This window comes from Pristiophorus japonicus, chromosome 20 (assembly GCF_044704955.1).
Source record: "Pristiophorus japonicus isolate sPriJap1 chromosome 20, sPriJap1.hap1, whole genome shotgun sequence".
Lineage (NCBI taxonomy): Eukaryota > Metazoa > Chordata > Chondrichthyes > Pristiophoridae > Pristiophorus > Pristiophorus japonicus.
In genome coordinates this window covers 67,510,710-67,527,521 of record NC_091996.1, presented here as the reverse complement: position 1 = coordinate 67,527,521, position 16,812 = coordinate 67,510,710, and the positions used below count along the sequence as shown (strand labels likewise).

At 46.3% G+C, this 16,812-nt stretch overlaps 1 protein-coding gene across 50 annotated transcripts in view; it reads right to left on the bottom strand.

Annotated features, from left to right (window-relative positions):
- Nucleotides 1-16,812, bottom strand: part of LOC139232545 (heat shock protein DDB_G0288861-like) — a 990,854-nt gene that overhangs the window by 657,683 nt on the left and 316,359 nt on the right. For all 50 annotated transcript variants that reach the window (XM_070862910.1, XM_070862948.1, XM_070862943.1 and 47 more), the window contains one exon: nucleotides 10,081-10,107. In XM_070862910.1, the coding sequence (XP_070719011.1) occupies nucleotides 10,081-10,107 (27 nt within the window). The remainder of the gene's footprint in view (nucleotides 1-10,080; nucleotides 10,108-16,812) is intronic.

Below are 16,812 nucleotides of genomic sequence, written 5' to 3'. Positions count from 1 at the left end.
CAAAGGGCAGAAAACGCTAGTGGGAGTTGTGTACAGACCACCAAACAGTAGTAGTGAGGTTGGGGATGGCATCAAACAAGAAATTAGGGATGCGTGCAATAAAGGTATGGCAGTTAACATGGGCGACTTTAATCTACATATACATTGGGCTAACCAAGCTGGTAGCAATGCGGTGGAGGAGGAGTTCCTGGAGTGTATTAGGGATGGCTTTCTAGACCAGTATGTCGAGGAACCAACTAGAGAGCTGGCCATCCGAGACTGGGTGTTGTGTAATGAGAGAGAACTAATTAGCAATCTTGTTATGCGAGTCCCCCTGGGGAAGAGTGACCATAATATGGTAGAATTCTTTATTAAGATGGAGAGTGACAGTGTTAATTCAGATTCTAGGGTCCTGAACTTAAGGAACGGTAACTTCGATGGTATGAGACGTGAATTGGCTAGGATAGACTGACAAATGATACTTAAAGGGTTGACAGTGGATAGGCAATGGCAGACATTTATAGATTACATGGATGAACTTCAACAATTGTACATCCCTGTCTGGAGTAAAAATAAAACTGGGAAGGTAGCTCAACCGTGGCTAACAAGGGAAATTAGGGATAGTGTTAAATCCAAGGAAGAGGCATATAAATTGGCCAGAAAAAACAGCAAACCTGAGGACTGGGAGAAATTTAGAATTCAGCAGAGGAGGACAAATGGTCTAATTAGGAGGGAAAAAATAGAGTATGAGAGGAAGCTTGCAGAGAACATAAAAACTGACTGCAAAAGCTTCGATAGATATGTGAAGAGAAAAAGATTAGTGAAGACAAATGTAGGTCCCTTGCAGTCAGAATCAGGTGAATTTATAATGGGGAACAAAGAAATGGCAGACCAATTGAACAAATATTTTGGATCTGTCTCCACTAAGGAAGACACAAGTAACCTTCCAGAAATGCTAGGGGTTCTCAAGGGTCTAGCGAAAAGGAAGAACTGAAGGAAATCCTTATTAGTCAGGAAATTGTGTTAGGGAAATTGATGGGATTGAAGGCCGATAAATCCCCAGGGCCTGACAGGCTGCATCCCAGAGTACTTAAGGAAGTGGCCCTAGATATAGTGGATGCATTGGTGATCATTTTACAACATTCTATTGACTCTGGATCAGTTCCTATGGACTGGAGGGTAGCTAATGTAACATCACTTTTTAAAAAAGGGAGAGAGAAAACAGGGAATTATAGACTGGTTAGCCTGACATCGGTGGAGGGGAAAATGTTGGAATCAATTATTAAAGATGAAATAACAGCACATTTGGAAAGCAGTGAAAGGATCTGTCCAAGTCAGCATGGATTTATGAAAGGGAAATCATGCTTGACAAATCTTCCACAATTTTTTGAGGATGTAACTAGTAGAGTGGACAAGGGAGAACCCATGGATGTGGTGTATCTGGACTTTCAAAAGGCTTTGGACAAGGTCCCATACAAGAGATTGGTGTGTAAAATTAAAGCACATGGTATTAGGGGTAATGTATTCACGTGGATAGAGAACTGGTTGGCAGGCAGGAAGCAGTGTGGGCTGCAGGGTTCAGTGCTGGGACCCCAGCTATTTACAATATACATCAATGATTTAGATGAAGGAATTGAATGTAATATCTCCAAGTTTGCAGATGACACTAAACTGGGTGGCGGTGTGAGCTGCAAGGAGGATGCTAAGAGGCTGCAGGGCGACTTGGACAGGTTAGGTGAGTGGGCAAATGCATGGCAGATGCAATATAATGTGGATAAATGTGAGGTTATCCACTTTGGTGGAAAAAACAGGAAGACAGAATATTATCTGAATGGTGACAGATTAGGAAAAGAGGAGGTGCAACGAGACCTGGGTGTCATGGTACATCAGCCATTGAAGGTTGGCATGGAGGTGAAGAAGGCAAATGGCATGTTGGCTTTCATAGCTAGAGGATTTGAGTATAGGAGCAGAGAGGTCTTACTGCAGTTGTACAGAGCCTTGGTGAGGCCACACCTGGAGTATTGTGTTCAGTTTTGGTCTCCTAAGCTGAGGAAGGGCATTCGTGCTATTGAGGGAGTACAGCGAAGGTTCACCAGACTGATTCCCGGGATGGCAGGACTGACATATGAGGAGAGACTGGATCACCTGGGCTTGTATCCACTGGAGTTTAGAAGAATGAGAGGGGATCTCATTAAAACATATAAAATTCTGACGGGATTGGATAGGTTCGAGACAGGAAGAATGTCCCCGTTGCTGGGGAGTTCCAGAACCAGGGGTCACAGTCTAAGAATAAGGGGTAAGCCATTTAGAACCGAGATGAGGAGAAACTTCCTCACTCAGAGTGTGGTTAACCTGTGGAATTCCCTACCGCAGAGAGTTGTTGAGGCCAGTTTGTTAGATATATTCAAAAGGGAGTTAGATATGGCCCTGACGGCTAAAGGGATCAAGGGGTATGGAGAGAAAGCAGGAAAGGGGTACTGAGGTTGAATGATCAGCCATGATCTTATTGAATAGCGGTGCAGGCTCGAAGGGCCGAATGGCCTACTCCTGCATCTAATTTCTACGTTTCCATATTTCTAATCAGAAATACTTGGCGCATTGGCAGGCCTGCCAGAGAGCCTGTTGTCATTGTTGAATAGCATGGAGGAATCCGGCACCATACTGGCTCAGGCAGAGCTTGGAGACTATGATTTCCAGGGTGGAAGTGATGGGCAACTCCATTAGCATACTTGTGGACCCAAATGAGATGCAGCTTGTAATGGCCGATGTTTCATCTTCCATTGCAGCAGATGCGACCCATTATTTTAATGCTGCAGTGGAAGCTCAGACTTGTGCCATGCAAGCTCAGACTGCTCTCATGCAGGCTCACCTTGCTGCCATGCAAGCACAGACTGCTGCCATCATGGCTTGGTTTATCAGTGTTGAAAAGAGCCTGCAGGGTGTCACAGCTCCTCCCTCTACGAGCAGCCTGTCCCCTTTGCTGACTCTGCTCCATCTCCACGTCATGCTGCAGCCCAAGGGGGACTGCAACGAGAGCCGCCATGACTGGGAGCAAGTGGTGTTCTCAGAGCCTAAGTTCAGAGCCAAAGCCTTGCAAATGTCCAGCAGCATTTCCTCTACACTTTAACAACTTTTAAAATGTCTTACACCAAGCCACTACTCAAATAAGCTGCACAGCAACCAAAGTTGCATGCGTCCTTTTAAGTAGTGTTGGTGTGGGGTCTGTCGTGCAGCTCAACACACGTCAATCAGCATGTAATGCTGATTTCATGCACGATCTGCCATTTTGTTTATTGAGCTCCATTGTACACCCTGTCCTAAACACGCACAGCTCAGTGGAGCAGCAACATCCGAAATGGCAGATCGTGCGTGAAATCAGCGTTACATGCCGGTTGACGTCACAATCTGCCTCATTTGAATTCTTCTGGTGCACGCAGGCAACAGCCGCATTATCGCCCTTCCCAAGATGGTGACCAGCACGGGCTGCTGCAGATATTGGCTGAAGTGCGGCGAGCACCACTTTTTGCTTCAAACCAGCTATAACAGCAAGCGCTAACAATGGGAATTTCATGGCCCTATACCCCAGTCCTAATGCCCTGATCAAGCTCAGTGCTGCCAAAGGCTGTTCATAGAGCTTCATATAGCAGTATACGACTCACTTGACATCTGCAAATTCCTGAAAAATGATTGCTGAGCTTGTGACTGGTGAGGTGTGCTTCCAGTCAGTGGAGACACAGTCGACCCAGGAGGTCCTGTCTACTCTGACCATTACTGGAAGTAGCTTTCATAAATTATCCAAGATTCCCTTGGAGGTGAATCAAAAAGCAATAGGCACAATGAACTTTGCAAAGATTAAGGAGTGAGACCTTTCCAAAATCCTGAGTAGTCTCCCTCCCCCAATGCAGTTACATTTATAATATAGAGCTCCACCTAGTGGACTACTGTGATAATGCAACTGTTGATGTTTACAATAACGCAAGTTCCAGATTGGAGCCATCTTGAGTATGTGTGCTTTAGTGATGAGGTAAGAAGATATTACATTGGCGACAAGGATGGGATAATCGGATTCCGTAACCAAAATTTTTGTTGGTTGTTGATTCAGCTAGCCGACAGAAAGACTTTGAGAGGTTCTTTGTTTTGCAGACCAGCTAAAAATGCAAAGTAAATTAGAAGCACACTAGGCTGAACTGTCAGAGTCTATATGGCCAGGCCTATGGGAATAATAGGTTGTTTGGGTGAATTCCATCGTGACCGAGAGACATTCGGAGTGTATGTGGAGCGGCTAGAAATGTTTTCCATGGCGAATAGTATCATCGAAGTCCCTGATGATGAAAACTGTAACTGGGTGGTGTTAGAATGAAAACGGGCTATTTTCCTGAATGAAGCAAGCTCCGAGGTGTCTTGAAACCCTGAAAATGTTGCTTTTCCCAGCAAACTGAAGGACATGTCGTTTACTGAGACAGTATTACAGTTCTGAGCACCTGGAAATTGCTGAAAGTTATCGTTTTGGAACACAAGATCAGTTAAATGATGAGAGTATCACTGAGTACAATGTAGCTTAAAAGAAGCTATCCATTCACTGTCATTTTGGAAACTTTCAGGACCGAGCATTGCAGGACCGCTTTGTTTGTGGGATGAAAAATGAAGCAATAAGAAAATTGTTTACAACTGTAACATGACATTTGATATACTTGTCAGACTGTTATGTCGATGCTTATGACTGACCAATACTCCCGAGAATTTCGTGCCATTTCCAGTCGTCAGCCAACCGAGGTGAATTGCCTGCAGGTAAAAGACAGTTGGGCCCCAAGGCCTCAGCAACTGGACAAGGTAACAGTGAATTGAAGTCGTGCTATTGGTGCCTGGTACAACACATTGCTCAAAGCTACCTATATGTGAATGCAAAGTGTTTCTTCTGCAAGAAAACTAGGCATCTTGCAAAGGTATACCGACCAAAGAGTAAAGCAACGTTCAAGGCAATAAGTAGAAATCGCCAGAGAATACAAAGCATGGAAGAGAAGCAACAAGACGAGGAGGTTTTGGAGATACACGTCATCAGGAGCACGAGGGTATCTGAGAATGATTTGTCAAGTATCATCATCCAAGTAGACGGTGCAGGAACCAGGATATTGATATAAATCGACACTGGTGCATCCGTGAGCATAATACCAGAATTGCTATATTTCGACGTTGAGTGATAGAGCTGTGAGGCTACTTAGGAGAGCAAATCCCTATGGTGAAATACAAGGATCAGTTTCAGAGCTTGCCTTTCTTAGTAATGACAGGAAACAAGCCTGCCTTAATAGGTAGAAATTGGTTGGGATTACTGAAGCTGGATTGGAATGAGATTTTTCGTGTTGAAACGAGATTTGCATCGAAGGATGATGTCATCAAGCAGTATCTGAAGGTGTTCTGCGAAACAGGCAGTCCGATCCAAGGCTTCAAGGCGAGTGTCAGAGTACAGAAGGATGCTAGATCAGTTTACTGCAAGCCACGTCCCGTACCATACGCACGCAAGGAGAAAATTGAGCAACAACTCAAAAGACTAGAGACTGAGAACATTATCTCTAAGGTAGATCCTAAGTAATTGGGCTTCACCCATTGTTGTTGTACCAAAGTCAGATGATAATGCTAATGCTATGTCCAGGCTGCCATCCCCATCACAAGTTACACCCAATAGGGAAGAAGTGTTCCATTTTTCATACATAGATGAACTGCTAGTCACAGCTGAAGAGATTGGTAGAGCAACCAAACATGATCCAGTTATGGAAACATAGCACAGAAGGAGGCCATTTCAGCCCAATATGTCAAAAGTGTATGATTACATAGCAAATGGCTAGCCAAACCAGGTATCAGAGAAAAATATATATCCATACTTCGTTCGTAGGAATGAATTTTCCATGGATAAAGATTGTATCATGTGGAGTGCAAGAGTAGACATTCCAAGTAAGTTCAGGTCCAAATTATTAGGAGATCTTCATGACCAGCACCTGGGAATGTGCTTGATCAAGAGCTTAGCACAGTTACTTATGGTGCCCAGGTCTAAATAAAGATATAGGGCTAGACTTTGCACTTTTGTGCAAATCGGCCAAATATGGGCGTTATTTTCAGGATGGGTGGTAAATATGGGTTTTGAGATCGCCGGATTATTGCCCATTTCCAAAACCCTAACTTTCCATTTTTTTTAAATGGGCGATACAGCGAGCGATCTGAAATGGGAGTTAGCGTTAAAATGTTTTGACCTTCTGCCGTAAAGTGTCACCGACCATAGCAACGGCATGGCAACGCTCGTTTCCCGTGTTTCAAGAGGTCAGGGGTCATCATTACATGTGCAGAAGAGAGACAGAGAGAGAGGGAGCAGAGAGAGACTGAAAGCGTGTGGATGTGGTGTGCGCTTGTTTGGCTGTTGTGGGAGGCAGGAGGAAGATTCACCAGCAGCAAAAATCCTACTAAGCACCAAGAAGGTAGTTGGTACCGAGTTTTGGTCCAACAAATAATATATAACATGAAAGGGATGGAGGAGACTCTGGAGCTGTTGGCCAAAAACACTGGTGGCAGAGGGCACCCAGTGGTCCGGAGCATGGCACTGCACCCCAAGGTGCCGCACCCCCATTGCCAATGACACGAGAACCAGGAGGAAGATCTTTCTTCTGGCTCGGAGCACTTTTCGACCTCGGGACCGTCATCTCCCATATCTGTCCAAGCAGCATTTCTGGCATCATCCCCCCCAATGAAGCAGCGCCTGAGGAGCTCCTCAGCCAGACGGCTTTCAGTCAGGAGGGGAAGGGGAAGGGGCAGAGGTGGAGCGAAGAGCAGGCGGGGGGTTGGGGGCGGGAGGGGGGAGGGGAAGGAAAGTGAGGTGCATGGCCACAGCTGTTGTCTGGGGAATATTTTTAGATTATTGCTGCTATTTTGGTGGGAGGGTCGGGACAAGGAGGCTATCTTGTTGGTTTGCATTTGTGATCTGTTTTGCTGGAAATGGGGACCATTGTAATGAGGTATGTGTGATAAATTTGTTGTGGGGTGAGGTGGGGTGTATTTACAGTTATACTTATGATTTCAGACAAATGGTCGGATTAAATGTTTTTTATTTAACATAACCTTGTTGCGCATTGTCTCAGATAGCTGCACCATTACACACTGGTGATTCCTTAACATGAAAGGGTATAATTACATTTAACTTGAATCAATTTAAACTTTAACTGTCACCAAGTTGATGCACACCATTAATGTATGACCTGCACACCCAGCAGTGTTGCAGCTTTGTAAATAACAACAACGTTCTTTCAAGCAAAGCGCACATTTATGAGCTGCTGACGTTAGAGTCTTGCAGCTATGTAACCACTATGGGCCCTTTCCTGTGGTCTAGAGGGGGGCGGAGGCATGGATTCAGCATCAGCCTGATTGTCTAGCCCTAGGTCAGCCTCCTTGTCCTCCTCTTCTTCTCTCTGCTGAGGTGGACCATCAGACCCTTCTGGCAATTCTTGTCCCCTTCTGATAGCCAAGTTGTGCAGCATGGAGCACACCACCACGAATTGAGCTACCTGCTCAGGGTGGTTTTGGAGCTCACCTCCTAAGTGGTCCAGGCATCTAAAGCGCTGCTTCAGCACTCCAATGGTTTTCTCGACGATATTGCGATTGAATCTGTGGCGCTCGTTGTATCGCTTCTCGGCTTCGGTGTGGGTGTCACGCAGGGGGGTCATCAGCCAGGTCGCGAGGCCATATCCTTTGTTACCAAACACCCAGCATTGACCTTGTGGCTGACTGGTAAACATGTCATGCAGGATGTGAGCATTATGGATGTTGCCCGTATATTTATCATTCACTGCCATAATAATTTGCTGGTGGTCGACAACGAGTTGCACATTCAGGGAGTGGAATCTCTTGCAATTCCTAAAAACTTCTGCATCCTGAAAAGGTGCCCGCATCGCGATGTGCGTGCAGTCTATTGCTCCCTGCACCTTGGGGAAGTTAGCAATTTGGTAGAATCCTAAAGTCCTCTCAGTCTGAGCCTCCCTGGTCATAGGGAAGCTGATAAAGTCCATCCTGCCTGCGTAAAGGGCTTCAGTGACCTGTTTAGTGCAGCAATGTGTGGCATGCTGAGATATAGCACAAATATCGCCAGCTGAGGCCTGAAAGGAACCCGATACATAGAACGAAAGTGCCGCGGTGACCTTGATCTTGACGGACAGTACGGTCCTGATGATGCTGGCAGGCTGCACATCTCTCCTGATGAGCTGGCACATCTCACTGATAACCTCCTTGTGGAAGCTCAGTCTCCTCAGGCAGGTTGTGTCGGACAAGTTGAGGTAAGACTGCTTCTCCCTGTACTTGCGGGTGGTATAACGTCTGGTCCTTCTCATCAGTCTGGCATGTCTTACATTTGCCACATAATGCTGTCGAATGTACCGTCTGCCATCTTGAGTCTGCAGCATGTGCGTGGTCATCAAGACAGGCTGAAAAATAACAGGCCCCGTTCCAATAGCTATCAGTATTACACTGATTGTTCACAAATAATAAATGTCCCCACTAAGACACCAAAAGTAAATTCTAATTGTCCACAGTATGAAAAGATGTTTGTTCAGATGTTCACATCACCTTAAAAGACCCCCAGAGTACATCCAAACTCCCCCGCTATTGAAGCAGAGCAGCCTTTTAAATGATGCGATCTGCGATTTAGAAAATGGCGCCCATATCGCTGTGATTAGTTCAGGTCAGTTAAACTTTTTTACAGCGTTTTTTTTGGCAAGCGATATTATCGGCGAGATGTGTGCGAGGTACCGAAAGTAACGCTGGGCGATTTTTCTGGGCGTTAAGTTTCGGCAACTGCGGTCTTTACAACAAAAAACAGTGGCCGGATGGTATTATTAAATCTCGGCGTTAATTACGTGCCGAAAGTAACACTGGCCGATATTATGGGCGTTGGTTTCGCCATTCTGATCTTTCCGCCCCAAAAAAGTGGGTGGGCAGTATTATTTTTTATCGCCGTTACGTACATGCCGAAAGTAACGCTCGGCGATAAGTGACCGAGAAATGGGCGTTACTTTCCATTTTGTGGCTAAATGGGTGATCTATGGGTGTTACACCTCATTTCAGCATTAAAATGGACGTTAAGTGGGCGGTATGCACGCAAAAATAATGGAAAATCTAGCCCTATGTTCTTATGTCTTTAACATGAAGTCGTACTGATCATCAGCTGAGGGAGGGTTGTAGGTGGTATCCCGCAGGAGAACTCCCTGCCCATATCTGACCTGAAGCCATGAGACGTTATGGAATCCAGAGTCAATGTTGAGGACCTTCATGGCCACTCCCCCCCCATATGTATACCACTGTGTCCCTTCCTCTTGTTGGTCTGTCCTGCTTGCAGGGTTGACAGGGCTGGGAGTGCCTTTGTCCTGATTCAATGTCCAGTACACAGCCAAGTGATCCGTCCAGTTTTATTCTTTTGTTCCTTTCGAGCAGTTTGATAAAACTGAGTAGCTTGCTGTGCCATTTCAGGGGGCAGTTAAAATTCAATCATGTTGATGTGAAACTGGAGTCACATGTTGGCTAGCCTGGGGAACGACGGCCAGGTTTCCTTCCCTAAGTTGATGAATCAGTTCGGTTTTTATGGCAATTGAACACCTTCATAGTCACTGTTGTTGGTACCAGCTTTTTATTTCTACATTTAAAAATAAATATAGTAAATTCATATTCTCAAACTGTCATGGTGGGATTATTAGTCCAGACCGCTGGATTACCCGTCCAATAACATAACCATTGCACGATAGTACATATCATACTAGAGCAGATCACCAGTGAGTTTGTTGCTATTTGTCTAACTCGGGCCACCCTACCCTTTAGGGTTTGACCTGCAGAACTATTTGAAACCAAGTAAAAAGAATCACAACCTCAATTATCAGGTTTACCCTCCATATTCCATCAGTGGGCCAGGCCGGTTGGTCAATCATCAACAGTATTGTGGCGTACTTACCAAACTCCCATTTTGGATTACCAAGTTTACACAGAGTATTGACTGGTTTTCAAACTTCCAACACCATGGCTGGAAGCTTATCTCATGAAAATTACTTTAAGAGAGCAAACTGCTTGTATTGCACTTACCGCATTGCAGGTGAAGGCTGTCTTGTTCTGAAAAACAAAGCAAAGAAATTATATCAGAAAACCTGTGTTCAGATTCTTCATATTCTCATTAAAATATTTTTTGAGTGAAGAATTTTCACAATAATGAAAGCAAATAAACTGTAGAGATCAAAATACGATAAAAAAATCTTATTTAACAACTGTTCTGAAATGGTGAATATAGTTGTAACTACAAAGGCGTGAGCATGCCCGACACGAGACTCGCAAAGCAAGCACTCTACTCGGAACTCCTACACAGTAAGCAATCCCCACATGGGCAGAGGAAACGTTTCAAGGACACTTTCAAAGCCTCCTTGATAAAGTGCAACTTCCCCTCCGGCACCTGGGAATCCCTGGCCAAAGACCGCCCTAAGTGGAGGAAGAACATCCATGAGGGTGCTGAGTACCTCGCGTCTCGTCGCTGAGAACATGCAGAAAACAAGCACAGGCAGCAGAAGTAGCGGCGGCAAACTAGACTCCGTCTGTCCCACCTGTGACAAAGACTGTAATTCCCATATTGGACTGTACAGTCACCTGAGAACTCACTTTTAAAGTGGAAAAAAGTCTTCCTTGATTTCAAGTGACTGCCTATGATGATGATGTGAGCAGAAACACATCTATTATTTGCAGTACAAATGACCAATATGACATATGAGCTCAGAGTTTGCAAAATTGAAGATTTTGAGTAATCACCAAAGGGGCTGAGCTAGTGGCGCCCACATCGGAATCTCTCGGCTCCTCTGTTTCTGTCCATGGCCATTTTCTTTTTGGGTGTGCATTACTAACTTTGTGTCGAAACTGAATGGCTAAAGTACTGTTCTGTCATTAAGGATTTTCTCAGTGGTAGTAATGATGTTACACATTGGATAGTATTCTATTATACCTTAATACAGAGTCCGTGAGTCGTCGGGAGTTCGTGGTGCATCAGCGAGAGGCTCGGGAGGTGCGTGGAGAGGCCTATAAAAAGGCCCAGCATCCGTGAGTCGTCAGGAGTGCATGGTGCGTCAGTGAGAGGCGCGTGGAGAGACCTATAAAAGGTCCAGCGTCCGTGAGTCGTCGGGAGTTTGTGGTGCGTCGGCGAGAGGCTCGGGAGGTGCATGGAGAGGCCTATAAAAAGGCCCAGCATCCGTGAGTCGTCGGGAGTTCGTGGTGCATTGGCGAGAGGCTCGGGAGGTGCAAGGAGAGGCCTATAAAAAGGCCCCGCGTCCGTGAGTCGTCGGGAGGTCGTGGTGCGTCGGCGAGAGGCTCGGGAGGTGCATGGAGAGGCCTATAAAAAGGCCCCGCGTCCGTGAGTCATCGGAAGTTCATGGTCCATTGGCGAGAGGCTCGGGAGGTGCGTGGAGAGGCCTATAAAAAGGCCCAGCGTCCGTGAGTCATTGGGAGTTCGTGGTCCGTTGGCGAGAGGCTCGGGAGATGCATGGAGAGACGTGCTTGTGCAGCTATAGGGAGGCAAAAAAGAAGTAGAAAGAAATTGAAAGGTGACATCACAGCCAAGGGGCTAAGTGATTTGCTGGTGATTGGTAAGTAGTTTTTTTTTCTTTTTCTTTTCTTTATCAGTAAGTAACCTTTTAACATTGTTGTTGCCCAATTAAGTTAATCCAAGGGTTAAGTCACGGCAGGAGAGCTCGGACACGTGTTATGCTCCTCCTGTACTATGTGGGAACTCAGGGATGCTTCCGGTGTCCCCGATGACTACGTGTGCGGGAAGTGCATCTGCCTGCAGATCCTGACAGACCGCATTGCGGCACTGGAGCTGCGGGTGGATGAACTCTGGAGCATCCACGATGCTGAGAATGATGTGAATAGCACGTTTAGCGAGTTGGTCACACCGCAGGTAAAGGGTACCCAGCCAGATCGGAGATGGGTGACCAACAGGAAGAGCAGTGCAAGGAAGGTAGTGCAGGGGCACCCTACGGTCATCCCCCTGCGAAACAGATACACCGCTTTGGGTACTGTTGAGGGGGATGACTCATCAGGGGAAGGCAGCAACAGCCAAGTTCATGACACCATGGCTGGCTCTGCTGCACAGGAGGGCAGGAAAAAGAGTGGGGGAGCGATAGTGATAGGGGATTCAATTGTAAGGGGAATAGATAGGCGTTTCTGCAGCTGCAGCCGAGACTCCAGGATGGTATGTTGCCTCCCTGGTGCAAGGGTCAAGGATGTCTCGGAGCGGGTGCAGGACATTCTGAAAAGGGAGGGTGAACAGCCAGTTGTCGTGGTGCATATAGGTACCAACGATACAGGTAAAAAATGGGATGAGATCCTATGAGACGAATTTAGGGAGCTAGGAGCTAAATTTAAAAAGTAGGACCTCAAAAGTAGTAATGTCAGGATTGCTACCAGTGCCACGTGCTAGTCAGAGTAGGAATCGCAGGATAGCTCAGATGAATACGTGGCTTGAGGAGTGGTGCAGAAGGGAGGGATTCAAATTCCTGGGGCATTGGAATCGGTTCTGGGGGAGGTGGGACAAGTACAAACCGGACGATCTGCACCTGGGCAGGACCGGACCCAATGTCCGAGGGAGAGTGTTTGCTAGTGCTGTTGGGGAGGAGTTAAACTAATATGGCAGGGGGAAACTAATATGGCAGGGGGATGGGAACCTATGCAGGGAGACAGAGGGAAATAAAAGGGAGACAGAGGCAAAAGATAGAAAGGAGAATAGTAAAAGTGGAGGGTAGAGAAATCCAAGGCAAAAAACAAAAAGAGCCACATTACAGCAAAATTCTAAAGGGACAAAGTGTGTTAAAAAGACAAGCCTGAAGGCTCTGTGCCTCAATGCGAGGAGTATTCGGAATAAGGTGGACGAATTAACTGCGCAGATAGCAGTTAATGGATATGATGTAATTGGCATCAAAGAGACATGGCTCCAGGGTGACCAAGGCTGGGAACTCAACATCAAGGGGTATTCAACATTTAGGAAAGATAGACAGAAAGGAAAAGGAGGCGGGGTGGCGTTGCTGGTTAAAGAGGAAATTAATGCAATTGTAAGGAAGGACATTGGCTTGGATGATGTGGAATCGGTATGGGTGGAGCTACAGAATACCAAAGGGCAGAAAACGCTGGTGGGAGTTGTGTACAAGCCACCAAACAGTAGTTGTGTGGTTGGGGACAACAACAAACAAGAAATAAGGGATGTGTGCAATAAAGGTACAGCAGTTATCATGGGCGACTTTAATTTACATATAGATTGGGCTAACCAAACTGGTAGCAATGTGGTGGAGGAGGATTTCCTGGAGTGTATTGGGGATGGTTTTCTTGACCAATATGTCGAGGAACCAACTAGAGAGCTGGCCATCCTAGACTGGGTGATGTGTAATGAGAAAGGACTAATTAGCAATCTTGTTGTGCGAGGCCCCTTGGGGAAGAGTGACCATAATATGGTAGAATACTTTATTAAGATGGAGAGTAACACAGTTAATTCAGAAACTAGGGTCCTGAACTTAAGGAAAGCTAACTTCGATGGTATGAGGCGTAAATTGGCTAAAATAGACTGGCAAATGATAATTAAAGGGTTGACAGTGGATAGGCAATGGCAAACATTTATAGATCACATGGATGAACTTCAACAATTGTACATCCCTATCTGGAGTAAAAATAAAACAGGAAAGGTGGCTCAACTGTGGCTAACAAGGGAAATTAAGGATAGTATTAGATCCAAGGAAGAGGCATATAAATTGGCTAAAAAAAGCAGCAAACCTGAGGACTGGGAGAAATTTAGAATTTAGCTGAGAAGGACAAAGGGTTTAATTAGGAGGGGGGAAATAGAGTATGAGAGGAAGCTTGCCGGGAACATAAAAACTGACTGCAAAAGCTTCTATAGATTTGTGAAGAGAAAAAGATTAGTGAAGACAAACGTAGGTCCCTTGCAGTCGGAATCAGGTGAATTTATAATGGGGAACAAAGAAATGGCAGACCAATTGAACAAATAGTTTGGTCTGTCTTCACAAAGGAAGACACAAATAACCTTCCAGATGGACTAGGGGACCAAGGGTCTAGTGAGAAGGAGGCTGAAGGATATCCTTATTAGTCAGGAAATTGTGTTGGAGAAATTGATGGGATTGAAGGCCGATAAATCCCCGTGGCCTGATTGTCTGCATCCCAGAGTACTTAAGGAAGTGGCCCTAGAAATAGTGGATGTATTGGTGACCATTTTCCAACAGTCTATCGACTCTGGATCAGTTCCTATGGACTGGAGTGTAGCTAATGTAATGCCACTTTTTAAAAAAGGAGGGAGAGAGAAGGTGGGTAATTATAGACCGGCTAGCCTGACATCAGTAGTGGGGAAAATGTTGGAATCAATTATTAAGGATGAAATGCAGCACATTTGGAAAGCAATGACAGGATCGGTCCAAGTCAGCATGGATTTATGAAAGGGAAATCTGCTTGACAAATCTTCTGGAATTTTTTGAGGATGTAACTAGTAGAGTGGACAAGGGAGAACCAGTGGATGTGGTGTATTTGGACTTTCAAAAGGCCTTTGACAAGGTCCCACATAAGAGATTGGTGTGCAAAATTAAAGCACATGGTATTGGGGGTAATGTACTGGCATGGATAGAGAATTGGTTGGCAGACAGGAAGCAGAGAGTTGGAATAAACGGATCCTTTTCGGAATGGGAGCCAGTGAATAGTGGAGTGCTGCAGGGCTCAGTGCTGGGACCCCAGCTCATTGCAATATACATTCATGATTTGGATGAAGGAATTGAGTGTAATATCTCCACGCAGATGACACTAAACTGGGTGGCGGTGTGAGCTGTGAGGAGGATGCTAAGAGGCTGCAGGGTGATTTGGACAGGTTAGATGAGTGGGCAAATGCATGGCAGATGCAGTATAATGTCAATAAATGTGAGATTATCCATTTCGGTGGCTAAAACACAAAGGCAGAATATTATCTGAATGGTGGCAGATTAGGAAAAGAGGAGGTGCAACGGGACCTGGGTGTCATGGTTCATCAGTCATTGAAAGTTGGCATGCAGGTATAGCAGGCGGTGACGAAGGCAAGTGGCATGTTGGCCTTCATAGCTAGGGGATTTGAGTATAGGAGCAGGGATGTCTTACTGCAATTGTACAGGGCCTTGGTGAGGCCTCACCTAGAATATTGTGTTCAGTTTTGGTCTCCTAATCTGAGGAAGGACGTTCTTGCTATTGAGGAAGTGCAGCGAAGGTTCACCAGACTGATTCTAGGGATGGCTGGACTGACATATGAGGAGAGACCGGATCAACTTGAACTTTATACACTGGAGTTTAGAAGGATGAGAGGGGATCTCATAGAAACGTATAAGATTCTGACGGGACGGGACGGGACGGGACAGGTTAGATGCGGGAAGAATGTCCCCGATGTTGGGGAAGTCCAGAACCAGGGGACACAGTCTTAGGATACGGGGTAGGCCATTTAGGACTGAGATGAGGAGAAACTTCTTCACTCAGAGAGTTGTTAACCTGTGGAATTCCCTGCTGCAGAGAGTTGTTGATGCCAGTTCGTTGGATATATTCAATAGGGAGTTCGATATGGCCCTTACGGCTAAAGGGATCAAGGGGTATGGAGAAAAAGCAGGAAAGGGGTACTGAGGTGAATGATCAGCCATGATCTTATTGAATGGTGGTGCAGGCTCGAAGGGCCGAATGACCTACTCCTGCACCTATTTTCTATGTTTCTATGGGCCCAAGTTTCCACATGATTTGCGCCTGATTTTTAGGAGCAACTGGTCGAGAATGGACTATCTTAGAAATCACAATTCTCCACATTTTTATTTCTGCAGTTCTAGTCAGGTAGAACAGTTCTACTTTAGAACAGAATTTTTTCTTCAAAAGGGGGCATGATCGGCCACTGACGCCTGATTTCAAAGTTTCCACAGTGAAAACGTACTCCAAACTAAAGTAGAATGGAGCAAGTGAAGACTTTTGTAGAACTGAAAAAACCTGTTCTACACATTAAAAAATCAGACGCAGGTTACAAATTAGGCGTCCAGAACGAGGTGGGGGGGGGGGGGGAGGGGAAGGGAAGTCATAAAATTCTACAATCAATCCTTATTTATACTTCTACAAATATTATACAAATAAATCCAACCTGAATAAACATTTATAAGCAAAGAAAAGATTAAATAAACCATCTTCCTACCGGTGTGAAAGTGCTTCAGCCATCGTTCGAAGGAAACTGCCGTTTGTTGCCGCGCAGGGGAGGGAGGGGAAGGAGACAGCGGCTTGTTGCCACGCAGGGGAGGGAGGGGAAGGAGACAGCGGCTTGTTGCCGTGGAGGGGAGGGAGGGGAAGGAGACAGCGGCTTGTTGCCGCGCAGGGGAGGGAGGGGTAGGAGACAGCGGCTAGTTGCCGCGCAGGGGAGGGAGGGGAAGGAGACAGCGGCTTGTTGCCGTGGAGGGAGGGGAGGGGAAGGAGACAGCGGCTTGTTGCCGTGGAGGGGAGGGAGGGGAAGGAGACAGCGGCTTGTTGCCGCGCAGGGGAGGGAGGGAGGGGAAGGAGACAGCGGCTTGTTGCCGTGGAGGGAGGGGAGGGGAAGGAGACAGCGGCTTGTTGCCGTGGAGGGGAGGGAGGGGAAGGAGACAGCGGCTTGTTGCCGCGCAGGGGATGGAGGGGAAGGAGACAGCGGCTTGTTGCCGCGCAGGTGAGGGAGTGGAAGGAGACAGCGGCTTGTTGCCGTGGAGGGAGGGGAGGGAGGGGAAGGAGACAGCGGCTTGTTGCCGCGCAGGGGAGGGAGGGAGG